At 39.7% G+C, this 18887-nt stretch overlaps 1 protein-coding gene across 1 annotated transcript in view; it reads right to left on the reverse strand.

The window, feature by feature from the left end:
- Positions 1–581: 581 nt before the first annotated feature.
- The window catches only part of MOSMO (modulator of smoothened), a 30785-nt gene continuing 12479 nt past the window's right edge, over positions 582–18887 (reverse strand). The window contains exons 2-3 of the mRNA XM_063171887.1: positions 10680–10892; positions 582–4028 (exon numbers count right to left, since the gene is read on the reverse strand). Coding sequence (XP_063027957.1) covers positions 3844–4028; positions 10680–10892 — 398 coding nt within the window. The 3' untranslated portion in view covers positions 582–3843. The remainder of the gene's footprint in view (positions 4029–10679; positions 10893–18887) is intronic.

The following is an 18887-nucleotide window of genomic DNA, read 5'->3' on the forward strand; positions in this document are numbered from 1 at the left end:
ACACACCTGGGAGGGGACACACCTGAGGGAGGACACACCTGAGGGAGGACACACCTGAGGGGAGACACCTGAGGGAGGACACACCTGAGAGAGCACACACCTGAGGGGGGACACACACACCTGGGGGGACACACCTGAGGGAGGACACACCTGAGGGAGGACACCTGTGTGTGGCAGGGTTGGTTCCAGTCAGTGCAGCCGGAGGCAGTCGCTTTAGTAGACAATTTATTTTGATAAACTTGCTCAATAACAAAAATACAAGTGAAGAAAATTATGTTCATTTTATACAGTTTGTATTAACATTTGTTCGGAAATCATTAATTGAAAAAATGCTTTAACCAATAGAAAACAACCCTCAGTAAAGGCCGGGGGTGCAGGCGGCAGGCCCGGCCTCGAGCCCAGGCAGGACAGCCCGCCTGCAGACACCATTTCCTTCATTATGTTCATCCTTCACAAAGGTTTTAAAGGACAGCTTCCATTTTCCGGTGTGTGTGTGTGTGTCGGGGCAAACAGGAACCTACAGGTGTGTTCTGGAGTGGTTAAACAAGGACTGGGGAACGCAGGGACGGCAGGAGGGCCCGGCTCGGAGTGTGGCACCGCCCGTGCCTTCGGTGCATCAGCAGCGCACAAACCCGTTAAATGGTGGGACTGGTGTGTTCTGCGAAGCACACCCTCCCCAGGTCTCAGCCAAACAGCTTCCAGGTGGTTATTTCAGCTGAGCTCAACGATAAGATTTATACAAATTTCCTAGTTTTTCCTTCTGAAGGTATTTTCAGTTTCCAATCTCACGTTTTGTTAGCCAAATAAATGACAAAGTGTGCACAAATTACATTATGATGGGTTGTCAAACATTTGGGAGGATTTAGAAGCAAAAGAATAAATGGAAATCTCTAGTGATGTATAAAATGAGCTGTCCTTCAAAAAGTTAAAAAATAATGGCTGGCAGAATCAGAAAAGTTTATGTAAACACTTAACACAAAAATGGGATTACCTTTGGAGAAGATTCATATGGAAACATATGCTTTTCATGAACTGAAAAACTCTACAGATGTTTAGGCATGTTCAATACGAACTTCCTGTAGTTCAAAACAAAACCTTGTGCAAATAAAACCTATAAATAGTCTTCAGCAGATTTTACAGTGATGCTCTTAGGTATGAAAAGAATGCACACAACTTTAAAACAAAAGTAACAGACATAAGTTTGACAAATGATTGCACCATAAAACAGTGTTTTATATACAGTTTACAAGATATGATTTTCTGCTATAAATTAATACTGTACTATATAGTACTTAGTGACCTTATTAAAAGCAACTGTTGACAGCTGTCTCTTCAATTACTGGTTTGGGTTTTCTAAAATGCATTTGGCCGTATCTATTTCTGGATTTGAAATGCTCAAATATTTAATAAATCTATTTACTAAACCTTTGCTAACATTTAATAATTCATAGCAATAGCACTGGCAGATCAGATCCATTTCCAGTCAGCCAGCCACAGTCTGGGTGTGCTCCAAGATAAGTGTTTTTGTTTGGTTTTAAAAAAATTATTATTGTGATCTGTTTAATCAAAGCCTAACTCCACATGATGTTACAATAACTGAAATAAGTAAGTTGGAGGAGTGGGAAGGGAAAGAAATTTTAGCAGCTTAGAAACTCTCCCCACCCCCCAGCTGTGTTCCAGTCACAAAAATCTTGAACTATTTACAAGTGTAACATTTCTGAAAATGTAATTTATAATCCAAGTTTTAGTGAATACTTTATCTTAGGACACAGTAGTGATAACACCAAAATTTTAGAAGATATCAAGCAGCTGAACCCTGCCTTTTACCTCCACCACTATCACTAGGAGCCTCAGACTGCCCATGCAGATGAAGGCTTAAATTAGGAACCAATTTATAATTATTAAACCATGACTTCCAAGTAAGTGCTTGGCTGTATTTACAGATTAATACACTTTGGAAAAATTTAGTGATCCATAAACACTCCATTCTGCCTGTGAATGAACTGACTGGAAAAAAGAATTACTTAGAAACCATTCCAGTGGCAAGTTTGGTCAAAAATTTCAAAGGAAAATATACATAAACAAATTACATTTTTGTACTAAAATACCTTGAGTGGGGGAGAGGGAAGAAATGGAGAAAGGCAGGGACCCACTATGGTCTGAATGGCACAGAGTTTAAAATAATTGTGCAAACCATGTTGTTTTTAAACACTCCAGCTTACCTGGTAAGTGATTATTTTGGAAACTGCTGATTTTATTTTAACATAAATCTCATCCTAAAATGACTGTCTGGTCATTAATGCAGTTCTTCTAGTAAGTTCAATGAAACAGTGCTCAAAACAGACAATTTTTTTTGTTTTCAGAATGAATCTCAGGCAAACTGTGTATTAACAGGAAAACAAATACTGATAGTGCAGGCAGCTTCCCTGGAACACCAACCTAGTAGTGAATTAAGATGTCCATGGATTCAATGGTTTATCCTTGTGTTGAAAAATAAAACTACTGTTAGTGAGGAATATTTACTCCAAATTTTGGTGGCCATTAAATCTACATTTAAAAAAACAACTTTAGTAAACAAGGCATACATTTTTAACAATTATATTGCTCATTTTTTGGCAAAGATGAATTAATATTCAGCTGAAGATAAGTTCATCCATCTTTGCAGTGGGATAGTGTTTGCATTACTTTAAACATTGCATTTTATATGTGCTAAAAGGAATGCTTACCTATGGTAAAATGCTGTGCTTGAACATGTATGAATGCTAATGTAACAATGAAGTAGAAAAAAGAGATTTTTCTGTACAACAGTTGCTAATAATTTAAATAGTGTCAGTTTCCCAAAATTAGGATTTTAAGGTATGACATGATCTCACCTTCTACCCTCATATACAAATAAATTACCATAAAAAGAATTTTAGCTTAACTTAAAATTGCACCTAGAAAGGCATGGGATCGTTTGTACCTATTACAAAAAACTGTTAAAATCAAGGGCTGCTACAAAGAATGAGGTAAACTGAAGACTCTCAGCTATGTGGCCTTCAGAAAAATGGCTTTTTTCTATTGAGTTCTAGTTTTGCACACCACAGTGTTTTGCTAGCAAAGCATTCTGAGTTCTTTTCCAGGAATCATTTGTGTGTATATACATATATAAATACATATGTGTATATACACACACACACATACACACACACTGTATACTGCATCAGCAAAATATATATATATTTATATATATATATTTATATAAATATAAGGACGAAATCCCCCTCTACAATGTTCCTTAGTGTTTCCTAGAGCTTATGGGGGAGCAGGGGATGTATGTCTTTTTGCTGTTACATACATTGAGAGAACGTTTTGATCTATTGGCTTCTTGGTGCAGTAATGCAAGATTGATCCACAATGGTGCCAAAGGCTTTGTTCATCAGAAGGAAGATGTAAAACACTAATCTCCTAAACAGCGAGGCCAGCCTCACTTGAGTTCCTCCACAACCCTCTGGTCCACCACAAAGTTCATAAATACTTTGACTTCTGAATTGTGAGATGTTAAAAACAGGAACAGTCAGTAAGGTGGGGCGTTATGCTTGTCAGTGTAAAGCATTCTTCACCAGTTCCTATCACAGTGCAGACCTGACTGCATTGCAGTATGCTCAGGAGATTACTCAACGTGGTCTGTATTTGGTTATGGGAAAGGCTCTCCTTTTTTTCATCCAAAGTGCATAGTGAGAACAAGTCAAAGCATTCCTCTTTTCAGTCAGTGTTTGATAGTCTGATTTAGGCATCCTCCTGAGAATGCAATTCTGATGTCTTGCTCTTTTCCAAAATAAAGTCCTGCAGTCCAGACATTCATCAGCCAGGTAAACAAACTTTGCCAGCAAATAGAAGTCCCACTATTGTAAAGAAAATGGATAAGACAAACAGTACATACGAAGACCCAACCACTGTGTTATTGGGTAATTTATAGGGTTGACCTCCGACTTCATTGATGTAAAATCCTATTGGAAATATTAGGGCTGCCATACAGAATAGAATCACTGCAAAGAAAAGAGAAAAGAAAAAAACAGTCACTGCTGTGTTAAAGTGAAAATATTTACCTGTTCACAGAGCGCTCCAGAAAAACAAGTAAAATATCCTGATTGAACTGAAGAGCTGAGATCAGAGCTATCTGAGCTGATAACTTGCTTGCAATGACTGAGTAGGCTTTATGATGCTTTCAGAACATCCCTCATCTACTTCCAAGAAAGACTAAAAGTCCCCAGTTTTGACTGTAATTTCAGTTTAGTTCAGCTCACTAGATCATGAACTCTCTTTACAGAAAAAAACTGGTAGATACACTTCTATCACATCTCAAAGTTCAGTCGTTTATTCTCCAGTTAAAGTAATTTTGCCCCATCAAGATAAAGTAACATTCAACACTGAAGAAACTTTTTCTATTATCAGTTGTCTTTTTCCAACTGTAGTTGCCCTCTCCCATTTTTCACACATTCATTTTCTGTAAAGGCTTTGCTAAAAATAGAAAACATTCAGATTGTCATTACAGTTTCTTTTAAGATTAAAAGATACCAGTTTCCTAACATTATATGAATGTTTCCTTAGATAATGAAATATCCTTAGAATTTCTCATTGTAATACAATGAAATTAAAGTTTTCTGATTCGCTTTAATTTCAGCTTCTTAGTGAAAAACTAAATTCAGACTCTGTGAACAAAGAGACCATGCAATGAGGGTTTTTATTTCACTTCAAACTCATGTAAATGTTTTGTTCTTGCAACTGACTCTGTGTGAAAGTACAAGAAATCCAGAACTCCTGTTAAAGAATTACATTACAGATTTCACAGGCCTCCAAGTATGAATAGTAACCAAGATTCCTCACAGCACATTTCAATACCAATCAATTAATCAAATCCAGGAGAGAACACCCAGTGTTGTTTCCCAGATGACAACTTCAGTGTTTCTGTAGCACACCTTTGGAAAAGTAACCCTGTTTAGTTTGAATGTAGCTGTGCAGGACTCTACTGTCAACCCAGGCAATGACTTCTAAATATGGCTACTCTGAGAGGCAAGATTTCCTTCACAATAAAATGGATTAGCTTTTGAATTGGTTTGATTGTATGTGCAAGAATATAAAATTGGGGTTTTTTAATCAGTATTAGAATAAAACAAAATTTTATCTGATTCTACCTGTTCAGTCAAGTATTAGCACTTTACTCTTATTTCACTTCTATGTATTTCAGCCTCCTTTCAGACATTATTTACTGTGAGTGGAACACAGCACCATAATACCTATTATTCAACCAAATCCAATTAGATCTGGTGGGAGAGAGGAGCTGAACCTGCTCTGTTGTCTCACCAACCCCCAAATCCACATACCAACATCTTCTGACATGAAGCACAGCTCACACTGAAGCCTCTCCTAGTCCTCAAACTCTGCCTATTACCTGGCCACACACAAAAATGAAAACTCAAGCCAAGTTACAATGGTCCTGCCTGAACAAAGGGCACCATATGCTGAGTTTTTCACCTTTCTCGTTAACACAGGCTGCTGCTTTTAGTTTGTTAGTAAGGAACACAGGGGCTGTCATTGTCTCCTCTTTCCCTTCTCCACCACTGCAAGACAGAGGGATGCTGTTCCCTATTTGAGTCTCCTTAAAAGTCAAGCAACATCAAAAACCACTGGCAACAGTAATAACCATCACCTTCATCACCAGCTCCCCTGCAAGAAGTGCTGCAGCTGCTTTTGTTTCCAAAGGTACGTAAAATAAAATCAGGAGCTTGCCTGTCCCCTTCAGCCTCACCAGAACTTTCTAGTTTAGTTTCTTTACTAATGAGGAAATGATTGGCTGGAGCAGCATCAATATTTTTAGTGTAGCTTCAGTACTGCTCTTCCTCACTAAATACAGATGCTCCAAGTTATCCAGCTACAGTGCCCACACTAAACCCATTTTTAATGGACTCTGTATATATCCAAGATGAACAGTTTACCACATATTTCATATCTTAGTGCTTATGATTTCCATAGCACAGGTCTCAGCTTTGAGGAAAAACCAGTAATATTCTAGAAGATACTGGGCATGATGGATCTGAATTCAGTGTGTCCAAGTAGGATCTAGGCATAAACAAAGAAGGATGCTTTCATAAACCATGATCCACCTCAGAACATCAGCTGCTCCTTGCCTTCCAAACCACACAAAGCAGCTTTCACAACACCTTGAGGCAAGAGCAGGCAGCCCCAGGATCATTCCTGGCTGCCAGTGCCGAGCAGGAAAACCCAGATGTGCCACTGGAGGGGGCTCGTGTCTCGCTCGCACCGTGCCCGCACCGCCGGGTTGCTCTTCAAAGGGGAAGGGAAAGGGGACAATGAGAAAACATCTGGAATTGCACAGCTGCCACACTGCTGCTCAGTGCCACCTCGTTAGGCCATCTATTAGAACAGAACCAAAGACCCAGACACCAGATGTTAAGCATCAAACAATGAAGAAAGTTTTAATCGACATGATTATTGGTCCATGTAATTCCACATTACACAATCTAATCCTTAAAAAATGTTTCCTTTTCTTAATTGTATCTCAAACATCTGAGTCCATCTGAGAAAAGCATGGGTATGTGTTTCTTGAGCAGACCTACGCAAGCACAGAAGAGCTTTCTAGTCTGCATCTGAATCATGGCTGTCAAAAAACCCAATTAGTTCCTCTAATTCTTTAGCTTGAAATTGTTTTGAGCATCTAATGACAACTTCAAAAGAAATCTGTTCTTAAAAGAAGGTTTAGTCTTCAGAGGCTCACTGTAATATCTGCTTGCCTCTATAGAGACATCTAACATAGAAAGCAGCACCTGGTACAAATCTTTAATAACTCAAGAAGCACTTTATTCGCTGGGGAACACCAGAGACAGACATTCACAGGATAGCTACTGTTAGTTAAGGATGTGATTATCCTGCCCCATTTTCACTTGCATTCCAAAGAGCAGTCCATTATTGCTCATGAACTTTTAAATCCCCAGGAAAAAAACCAAACCAGTTCCAGACTCTCTGGTAATTGCTGGAAAATGGTAGAAATATGATTTTTCTGTCTAGCATCTTCTCTCTTGATACACCTCAGAGAAGCTCCTCATTCAGTAGTAGCAGACACAGAATTCATCCCCTTTCTAGTTGCAGCAGATGGTGAGAGACCTGAATCTGTACAATGTAAACAGATCTTGAGGGAGCTCTGTGAATTCCTGCAATAGCAAAAATTGCAATAACATAGATGAGATCAGCTATGTGGCCTCCATGGGGAATAAGCTCTGGACATTTTTTCTATTTATGGAAATTGACAGTATTTGTCTGAAGGACTATGAAAATGACAGCATTTGGGATTTCCACATTTTCACCACATCCTATCAACTGGAAGATAGAAAACAAGCACCCTGAAAAGGACAGAGATTTACATAAATCTGAAGCAGAGGTAGCAACATAGAAGCAGTGTCAGAGATGTGGAAAAATACCAGAACCAGGTCACTTTTTAGCTACCAACTTGTGTCCCTATGTCCCAGAGCATAATTAGTGATGAGATTGGTACAGAAGCTGGGATGGCAAAAGGCAGTTCTGGTATACAAGCAAAGGAACAGCTGACCAGAGCTTGGCCTGCTACCTACACACCAGGCACAGCTATGGGTTTGTAACACCCTGTTCATTGAAGAATCACACAAAACCTGGGCAGGGCACAGATGAACACCAACAAGGAACCAACCTCCATTACACTGTATGAATGTGGTACTACTGAAACACCAGGGATAGTTTAGATGGTATCCATGCCCACAGTGACAATACTGATCATATCAGTAGGAATACTGATTCCTGAAAGACAATTCTCTAAAAAAATGAAGGAAAATCTTCACATTTACCTGTACAAGGCTTTTGTCACTCATGCAGTATGGCCTGGAGGACAGCAATAGCTCTCCTCTCCACAAAGCTGTTTGCAGAGTTGTCAAAAAGGATAAGTCTCTGTGCAACTAAACCCATCAACAACTGGGGAATGAGGCAAATGCTGTGCTTGTAAATACCCTCTGGGGTGTATCCCTTCAGAAGGGTATAGAAGAAAGAGAACTGACAGGTTAAACTTCTGTTTTTATGTCTCAGCTTAACAAGATAAACAAGACCACGCTCAGCAACACTTCATATTTAAAGGTATGCAGATGAAAAAATTTAGCTGTAGGTATTTATTTGAAAACACCTTGAGTCATCCCAAGATTACAAGCAAAAATTCAAAGAAAAATATAAGTTGTACTACTATATATAAATTCCAGCATGAACTGGACAAAAGTGACCTCTTACCAGGCTTTCCCTGCTGCTCTCAGAGTTGTAAGGAAAAGGCTGAGCAAAAGGATTCCTTTGCTTCAGATATTTGCTCCAGACCCCCCTGCATTTGAAGGAACAGAGCTGCCAGTCCCAGAGCTTCCCCTGGAAGCCCCAGCAGACTTCCCTGCCTGCCCAGGATAGCATGGCCTGCATTGTGCTCAGAAAATTCTGTGAGAAGATGATCTGCTAGCAGCCTGCACGAGGCCACTGAGTTTTGAAATCACTTGCAGATGACATGGAATACAAATATGAAGTCTTCCCTACCCCCTTCTAATGAGTTACACATTTTCATCTAAACAGCACTGGCACTTCACAGGAAGGACCTGCTCAGGGTATTCCAAGTTGATTCCACATGGCTGCATAGTCCCTAATACTAACCTACAAATAGGTTACTAATTTGGGTTGTATCCAATGAACCACAGAAGTCACTCTCAACAACTTTTTGAAAAATTTAGAAATCTTCCTTCCACTCACTGCTATTTTTCAAAATTAATTTTCCTAACAAGTGAGTTCAGAGATAAAATTCCCCATCATCTTTGTTAACAGGAATGCAAAGGTCACAGACTTGTATGTATTGGAGATGAATACCAAAGACATTGAATTTTATAATTTCAGCAACACAGAGATGATATCTTAATAGAATTATGAATAATTCTGACTTGCAAAAGAACAAATTAGTGTGTTTCATTATTAAACATTTCATACCAAGAAGACAAGTGGTGAAATAAAAATGTTCTTCTATACTGAGACATCTAATAATGAACCTGTTGCAGGCGTGAAGAAATCTCTAGAGAAAAAACTCAAAACAAAAAAGCCTTAGGGTACCACTTTTGGCTGAACTAATCGTCACAGCTGTAGAAAACTAAAGCTGCAGGGATGTGATGATTTCAGATATTAAAGAAAAACATGGATATCTAGAACTCACACTCTCCCTCTTTACCCAAGAGCTTTTACTCCAGCTCCCTGCAAGCATTTTAACTTTATACAGCATTTTGACTTTAACCCCCCACCACAGACATTAGATACACATGAAATATGTAGAGATAAACAGGTGCACTGGAAAAGTCGGGATGAAATATTCAGTAATACTCAGGTCTGCTATTTTAATCATTCACCAGAAAATAAATGAAAGTCAATCACAATGGATGCAGCATTTCAATAGCTCCATTGTCTGCAGGAGCAGCACTATTAATTTAATATGCTGTGTAGCAACGTTGTCAGAAAGATGGCTTTGATTGTACAAGTACCTCAGTGAAGTACCTTTGTTGAAGCTGAGCACTTTTTAGTACTATTCCCTTCCCCAAAACAAGGTTAAATCTAACTCCTATTAGATATCATTAGGTGTCACAGTTCCATTAAACCTTATTTACGCCCGTGTAAACCACAAACTTGCATTTTCTAGTTAGTGTTCACACTACCTTTAGTGGTTTGTCATAATTCAACCCAATTTAAAAGCCCTCAGGTTTTGAGTTTTTTCATGCTGTCCTCCCCACCATTAAGGCACCATTTCAGAGTTGGGCTAAGCTTGTAACACACATCAAGAAAAGGAAGTTTGAAAGTTATTCCCCTTGCTCATTATAACTGTTTTTGCACTGAAGTAGCCATAGGATATGCTTCCCTGTGTGCAAACACAGGGCTGCTGGAGCAGGCTCAGCTGTGAGGAGTTACACTGGTACTCATGCAGAGCACAATGAAGGAGGCAGAAAAGCACTGGTACTCCTCTCTCTGGCTAAAGCACGGCTGCAGGTCACTTCTGGAAGCAGAAGTCTTGGTGCTGTGAAGCACAGCAGATGCTCTGCAGTGGGCAATCCTCCTGCATAGCCAATTAGGATGCAGACACTGAATAAAGCAGCTGCTGTGAGCAGGAAGCAGAACTGAACCAGCCTCAACCCCGCACGAGGTATTCACGAGACACCTGAGTAAGGACAGGTCACCTCAGATGTACCAACTGCCTCCTCTGCCTCAGAGAGGGGATTTCAGTGATTGCAAGCTGCTAGGATTGTCCTGGATATATGGGAGCGGGGAAGTAGGAAATGCTACAACCACAAGTCAGAACTGACCTCCTCTATCCTTGCTCATTTTCTTAGGACAATTAATGGTACTGTCCAAGGAAGGTAAAGGGGTTAGGCCTTCCTTTCTTTCACACCATTATTCCCTCTCAATTACAGTCACTTAAGACACCAACCCCTTTATTTCTGAAGACTTATTTTTCCCTCAGATGTGGTATTCAAAGAGAAGGAATGTTTTGCATAGCAGGAGCCCTAAGCAGTTGCTCCTTTCCAACACTATGGTGTATTTCAGACTCCACCAGTTTATCCTGCATACAGGACTGTGCAGTTGAGGTCACTTACTTCCAGTGAAAGCTATCCAGCGGGCATATTTAGTAGCTTCTCTTCGCCAGTGGGAAGCCACCAGCAAACCACATGTGACAGTTAGTGAAATGATTCCCATTATGATGAAAAATAACGTAGTGACCCACTCGGGAGGCAGCCGTGGAGGAATACAGGTCCTGTCACGTCCATGGATGGTTTGACACTGTCGCACAAGGCCAACTGTGAGAGCACCTGAAAACACATAGCAGAGAGGCAAGTAAACTTTCAAAATCCTCTCTGAGGGGCGCTCCATTGCAAACCACAGCTCAGAATTGCCCCAAATAAGGGATTCTTTCTTTGATGAACCTTAGTGAGCCTTTCAAACACGGAGGATGAGGGGCATGCTATAAACATCTGTCTTCATTCCTTCAGCACACGCTTGCACAAGCTGAAGTGAGATGGCTGCAAGCTGTAGCTGGTTCCTGAGTGGCAATCAAGGTCTAATCAAAGGGATAAAGCACTGCTAATAAAGCCTGCCAATATCTGCTAACGTGGTAGCTGACTTGCATAGAGGATCACTCCCTCATCTGTGCAGGATGAAGTACTTTTATAGTCTAACAAAATGAGTTGCAGCCTCCCTAAAATGCATTTAATTGTCTAATATCTTTTTCCCTCATTTGTAAATACAACTTTAAGCTTCTGACTCTTGCAGCAGAAACTGCATTTGATTAACGTATGATTTTAAAAACATTAAAAAGCCCCCACTTCTTGACAGTAATTCATTAAAAAGAGTCCCTCCATGCAAGACTGGTCAATCCTTTTGATTGCTAACAAGAGTTACTACACACAGAAATTGGGATATCTACAGAAAAGATCTATCAAAAAGATCCTAGGAAAAGGATAAGATTGGTACAGGAACCATAAAGATTTAACCAAAATGATGTATTGTCTGTTAAACAATAATTTAAAAAAATCTTCTTTTAAATCCAAGTCAGTGCTTTTGAGACTCATAAAGAAGCCTTTAGTGAGCTTTAATAATGAAGTTATCTTTCTAACCCCAAGTTAACATGGAAGATTAAGATCCATTTCTTCCAGTGTCTCTTAAACATTAAGTTCTAGATTTCTCAATTTTGTCCTTTTTTTCTGAACTGTTGTCCTAAATAATCACAATTATCCTTTATCTACATTAGGAGCAAAACCCAAAAGTGGACAGCATTAGAGTCAACTTCTTTCTCCACAAATTACTTCAAGTAAATATTGTTTCAGTTGACCTGTTTCAAATAAAAAGAGGACAACTTAGACTCAATTACTGTAAGACTGGGAAGCTTAGGTTTAGCATGTCCTTTGGAGGAAGAAACAGCTATCATACTTTCTAGCCTCTTTTTGAGGGAAGGAAAACGTGTGAAACAAAGGAGAAAGCCAATAGTCAAAAGATTAACCAGTCCTAGCATGCACCTCCTGGCACCCTGGAGCCAATTTCTACAGATCCTCTCTGCTCACACCTGAGCAATGAGTACCAGCAGCATCAGCCTCTGAGCTTAGAACTGCTGGGTTAGCAGGCAGCATAAAATGTTTTATTAGATGTTTAGAGTCTTATTAAATGTACTGCTTCATATCCCAAGGGATGAGAAGAACCAAAAGCGAAACCATTACTGAACCTGCTCTGTTGAAGTATTCTTACTGCATTTGTTCAGACTACAAAATTTCAGTCTTATTCAAATATATCCTTTTAATTACACATCCATTGAATGAAAGTCAGGGATGAATTTTCAGCCAAAAACTGAACAACTACAAAACCAATAAAGCTGGCATTTTGTACTCCAGATAAACAGCAATCACAGCATTGCTGTGCACCAGGATCACACAAACCTGAGCCAGGGTTACACAAGCAATAATCCTGCCCAGCTCCATGCCTGCACAGGGCAGTTTTACATGAACTGCTTCTCCTCCATAGCTTGCAATGTTTTCATTGCCCATCAGCTGCTGGGACAGAGGGGAGATGTGTCCTTAAATGTCAAGCTCCCTGGAACACACACACTGCAGAAGCTCACACAAAACACTGAGCAGTTTCCTGTAGTTTGGGGATAAAGAGGCCATTCACTGCAGCATCATAGAACAGGAAATTAATCCCAATCACTGTGCAAGACCAGGATTTAACAACAATTTTGCTATCCTTACAGCAGAAGTCAGTTTTTTCTAAACTGCAATTCTAATCAAAGAATGACTTCATAAAAATGACATCATACACTCAATAGATGTTTCTGAATGCAAAGACCTCTCCTGACTTCAGTGGCAATAATTTAGTGCATTTTTAACTTTGGAAAAAGCAGCAATGATAAGAGTCACTCAGCTGAACATGGTTCCATTTTATGTCTTAACTGAAACTGAAAAAGAGCTGCTGTAGATGAGCATGTATAAGCAAGAGACAACAATTTCATTTTGTACATACAATTTGCAGTTTATATTGAAGATATTTTTCGACTAACAAGAGAACACTTAACATGTCAGACTCAGAGAGAACCAAAGCTAAGCCCAGGAGTGCCATATCTAGAGGAAACAGAAGAGAACTCCATCTTGAACTATTATTTTTAATGCAATTTCTCTTACTATCAGCATCTACTGCTCCAAAAGGAGATTAAAAAAAACCCAATAACCACCCAAACAAAAAAACCCAGAAATGAAAATGAAGAAAACAAAAAAAAAAAATCTGAATTGTGAGCACCACAGTAGCATGAAACCATTCAGGGAATGGCTTCCTAAACATCACTTCTGGTGCTCAAGTGTATTATTTTACTCTGGTGAAGTTTGGTTTTTTTTGTTTTGTTTTGGTTTTTTTTTTTTTTTTTTTTTTTTTTTTTTTTTTTTTTTTAGTTTTTTTTTGTTTTGTTTTGTTTTTTTGTTTTTTATCAGAATTTTAAAATGTCAGCAATTAAATTTCAGTATCTGACATTTTGGAGGAAATATACTGAGCTTTATGGTTAAGCTCTTTCTAGCACATACACAGTATTTTTTCTTAACTCTGCTTTATGGATTACAAATCTGAATTCAATATACTCCATATTTAAGGTTTTGAACCTTGAGTTTGCAGCCTCTAGGGAGCCAAATGGAGGGCAAGAGGTCTGTGAACCATTTCCAAAGGTTTCACAAAGATAACTGGAAAATCAACCTCATTATGTGTTCATAAATTCAGTTAAAGTTCAAGTTGACTACATAGGAATACCTCACTTGTGTGCATAAACTGGGAACAAGAAATGAAACCTCAGGGCTCGTCCCATAGTGACAATCTGTTGAATTCAGACTTCAAAAGAAGTCTCTGGTGTGGAAAAACAGTATTCATTTGCCATGAAATTCAAAAGAAGAGCATGTTTATATGGTATTTTATTCTGTTGGTTCCATTCAGAAGCAATCAAGCAAACAGTTGCCAGGGAGCTGCAAACAAAGTTGTTACAGAAAATCTTGTTTCTCCTTATGTAGTCTATCATTGAAAAGAGGGACAGAGATATAAAATTGCACAGAGTCCTTCTGCCTGTAGTCAGAGAACAGCTCAACAGCCCATCTCAAATCAATCACCAAGTTCCACTGAGATCCATAACTAAAAGGTTTTTAAGTCATCCCCTCAGAACTACTTCAGCATAATTGCTGAAAATCTGAGCACCTAACACAGGTATGGAACAAACAGCACAGCTAATGCCAGTGGGTTAGGCAGCTGAAAGATGGATCCAGCCCTAAACATTTGCAGTGCAGTAAACACAGCTGCCCACCCACCTCCCCCTGCCTGGCTCAGCCCTGGGGAGCCACAGAGAACCCCGGGGTGCAGGGGCTGCTCCCCTGCTCTCACCTGCCTCTCTCTCCAGAGCTTCTGGGACTGGCATTATTCAGGCCAGTACAGCTAGAGCAGGGGGTGATTGGGATAGATATGCTAATTACTAACAATGAAATTCGACCTTTATCAAATCAGAGAATGCTGCACTGAGTAAATGTTACTGAAGTGGCTCTTATTCTTTTCCAGTAAATCTATTCCCTGAAGTGCCAAAGCATTTCTAACACATTCAAAAACCTCTCAGTAATGACAGTCTGTGTATAACCAGGGCTCCAGTTAATTTCAGAGAAAGATTTTGTGATCATCCAACTCCTCAAAACCACCAGTAATGCTCATTTTTTGACCCTGCATATTTTTACTAGAATCACCTATTTAACAATTAAATTTCACAAAACCATTGAGGAAAAGAGGGGGAAGGGCACCAAACCAAGGAAAGGCAAGCCCTGATTCTCCCCCCTGGTGCAGATGTGCAGCTGCCAGGGAGCCGACCCCCAAGCCCCACTCCAGCCCCGCGGTGCTCTGCCATCCCTCTCTTGTTTCCCTGGTAACTACAGAGCCACCACGGAGGAATCACACTCTACAGAGAGAAACAAAGATTGCTGCAGCCCTTTAACTCCCCCTCCTCTACATCACTTCTGAATTATTAAAAGTGGCACAGCGAGAGCACGGCTGGAAAGCAGCAGCATAATAATGACCACTGAGATGTTCAGTGTTCACCTGAGTGCCAGATGGACACAGGAGAGGTGACACTGCCAGGAGGAGCTCACCACAGCACAAGAAATAACTAATATGGTAAAAGCAAGATGCAGTGAATGAGGTGGGGCTCAAATGTTAGGAGGTCCCAGAGCTGAGCAGCTATGCTGACAAATGAACCTCCAAGGCACAAACCCTCAGAACTGCTCTCAGCCTGGAGCTCCTCCTCTGCACTCCCCTACTGTCCCAACTTAAAAATTAGTTTAGTCTTTACCATAATTTTATACAAAATGCTATTCCTTGGGTTTAAATGCATCTGCAACCCCTTATATTCTTTGACAACAGCTTCCTTACTTCTACTTCCCATACATCAACCACATCCTTAGCAAAATGCTCTATGCTAACATTTACTAAGTTTTATGGCCAATCACCAAGTTCCACCGAGATCCATAAGTAAAAGGCCAATATGCCTTGTGAGGGGGTTAAAACTGGAACTGCCCCCAGAGAGCCACCTGCTCTCCCTCCCACACTGTCCTGATGAGATGGGGTGGTGCTGCTGGAAATGCCAGTTGTGACTGGCAGACAGTTCCTGCCCAAAGGAGAGACTTTAGTGTACTGTGGACTTGTTAAACCATCTTTGCTAAGTGGAGAGCACAGGTTAGAGGTTTCTTAATGAGGTGGTGGTGACATAAATCTTGAGCACTGCCAGTGTGGCAAAGACACTGCTAAGTTTTATGTTTTAGTAATGAGCACAGTACATGGAGCTGTGTTATTTGGGCACACTAAAACATTCATTGCTGCTGGTTAGGTAACAGTCACATGCCAGGGAATGACATATGTGAAGTTAAGGACACCTCAGTTAAGCCATTCCCAGTAACTCTCACTGGGCCACAGACAAGGACAGCTTGGTTTTGGAAAATTTCTAAGTTCTACTCAGATTATAAACTTGAATGGGAAAAGGTGCAGGTCCACCTAAGAGGAACAGGCTCCAGCAATAAGCAGAGTTGTAGCTTGTTGCCCATCCAAGTGGAAACCTGAAAGGTCTAAAGAAAACACAGTGATTTGGACATGGCAGACTAATTCTAGGCACCAGTGTTAAGGATAACCATCAAGTTGGCATTGGCCAGTTTGCCTTTAACATTTTTGCTGTTCCCTGCCTGCAACAAGCTCTCTGACAGAAGACTGATTTCAATGTGAGTGAAGCATAGCTGAGGAATTTCTGAGAGGAACAAACAACACAGCATGGAAAGAACAGTTCCAATGCACCTACCCCTATAAGAAACAAGGAGGAGGGACTTCCAAGAAGAAAATTTTCAAAGTCATCAAAGGAATTTGGCAGTTGAAGTGGGATGTTTCCCATTCTTACATATGGAATTTATTTTCCTGCACAGGCGCTTGAAGGGATGTTGCTGTACAAAGGGGGAAGAGAGAATGACTTCTTTAGGTTTATTAATATGTGTTTTGTTTTGGGCAAAATTTCTATGAATTCTATAGTTTAGGTAGTAGTTTCTTGGAAACAGAGGGCTCTCCCTTCTGCTTTTCCCAAAATCCAGGGAACTGACAGTACTGATCATTCCCTACCACAGTCTTGGAGGTAACTCCATGCAGTTAATTCTACTTTTCCAGTGCAAAACTGCATTAGAAATCAGGCCCTGTACCATCTTATGAGATTAGCCATGCTCAGAATAAGCAATGCAGGGGTTAAGGGAAAAGTTATGCCTCTGTAGGATAGGCACCACCTCTAGTGTGAAGAGGAAAAAGATAACAGCATCCTGCTGGTTTGCAAAACCAAGGAGGAAAAAAGAATTAACAATGCTGGGGAAGACCACCAGACCCTGTACAGAAAGGCCCATGTTGTAAGAGTCAAACAGAATCATGGGGTCTCTGCATGTCAGGTCCCACTAAATGAGGGCCACAGGCACAGCTCACAGAATTGCTCTGTATCTACAGCTGTTTAGTTACAGCCTTGTAAATTATAGTCCTCATCTCAATTTTCAACCTTGATCCATTAAATCAATTTTTAAAAGTTTACAGCCTCAAATAGCATCATATCAGAGCATTTTTAAAAACAGCACATACACATAATTAACTGCAACTAAGTAACTATATGCAAGTTGAACACCTTATCTTCCACATTTGTGTTTCAGTCACTCTAAGACAACACAGTAACTGAGTAATACCTGGGTAGGTATAAGGGGTATATAAAAGAATCAAAATATAAGATCAACTGCCAGTCTCTAATCAAGTATGAGAATACAATGTTTGGTACAGTTCTTACAAAAATAATTACTTCTTTCATGAGGAGTGGAGGTAGTTTGAGTAGATGCTCTTTAGCACTTATGCTGCTAAAATAACTCTGAGGTTACCATGCGAGTGCTCAGGATGCAGCAGAACAGATTGATTCTCTCACTGCGGATGTTCAGTACTTTGTTCAGGTAATAGATTAACAGGAAACCAAGACTCACTAAAATGAGATTTATGAATGTTAAAGGATGATCTGCAGGAAGGCTGAAATGAAGGATCAGCTGCAAAGGCACATAACATTGAATAGCTCAAAACAAACAGACCATAAATTATCTTTCCCACCTTTTGTATGCCAAATCTTTGCTTTTGGCCTTCATTCCAATTTGTCTCTCAAATCCTCTAATAGGTATCATAACCCTGGGAAAACAGCTTTGGAGTTTCTCACCTTGAAGAAGGCCAGATGCAAGATCAATTCATACACCCACTGAATTTCTATTGGTATGAAGCAAACAGCTAAAAAAATATTTATACTATATTAAAAGTCAGTTTTTAATAAAGACCTAGATTTACTTGTGAAGTTCCTGTTACATCTAGAGGGCATCTTTTAAGAACCTTGTTGTAAGAGTCCTTGTTGTAAGAGTCCTTGCTGTAAAATTATGTTATACAACCTGTTATTTCTCTTCTACTCCATTTATCCCCTTCTCTCAAATCTGATGCTCTCTTCCTTCCAAAGCAACTTTGAAATGGATCACCCTTTTTGCTCTAAAGGATGTTTACTTGCTTCAGGAACAAAATATTCTTAAAAATATTCATACAGGTGAGGTAATATTTCTGGCTTCAAACACAGCTTATGTTAGCCATGAGGAACCTACCAATTTATCTGTATTTAACAATCTAATTTCCAGAGAACTGAACTTATTAGATACCATTTTTGGTACTCCTTAGAATCTCACTGACTTCTAAAGAGAAGAATTCCAAATTCTAAAGTCTAAAGCCAGTCCAAGGAGTTGTGGTATATTAGCAGAAAAGCCTGCCTTGCTGCTGAAGAACATCTGGTGCCAAGTTGCCTCACAATTTTTCAATTCTGTGTTTGTATCATGCCTAATGCAAACCAAATCCTCCCTCCACAAAACCCACAGTCTTCACCCTCCCTCTTCCTTTCCCAAGGAAAAAAATCAGGGGCCATCTATTGAGAAAGACTTACACATATTAGAAAAGTTTATTACTACAGATGACAATCATTATGATACATTAGTTCTAAGAGATGCCTAAATTGCAGACATTTGGACTAATAAAAAGTGAGTTTATTTCTGAATACTAGTAACTTTTAATGCCCTGCTGCTTGTGCATTGAGTCTACTTAATGTTTTTTTAATTCTGCAACCCCTCTCTTTTTTAGATTTTTTTTTGTGATGGATCACCAGACTCTCTAAGAGCTACCCTCGGGCACTAATGCAGAACAACTCTCCTGACACAACAAAGGCTGTGTGT

This window comes from Melospiza melodia, chromosome 18 (assembly GCF_035770615.1).
Source record: "Melospiza melodia melodia isolate bMelMel2 chromosome 18, bMelMel2.pri, whole genome shotgun sequence".
NCBI classification, from domain to species: domain Eukaryota; kingdom Metazoa; phylum Chordata; class Aves; order Passeriformes; family Passerellidae; genus Melospiza; species Melospiza melodia.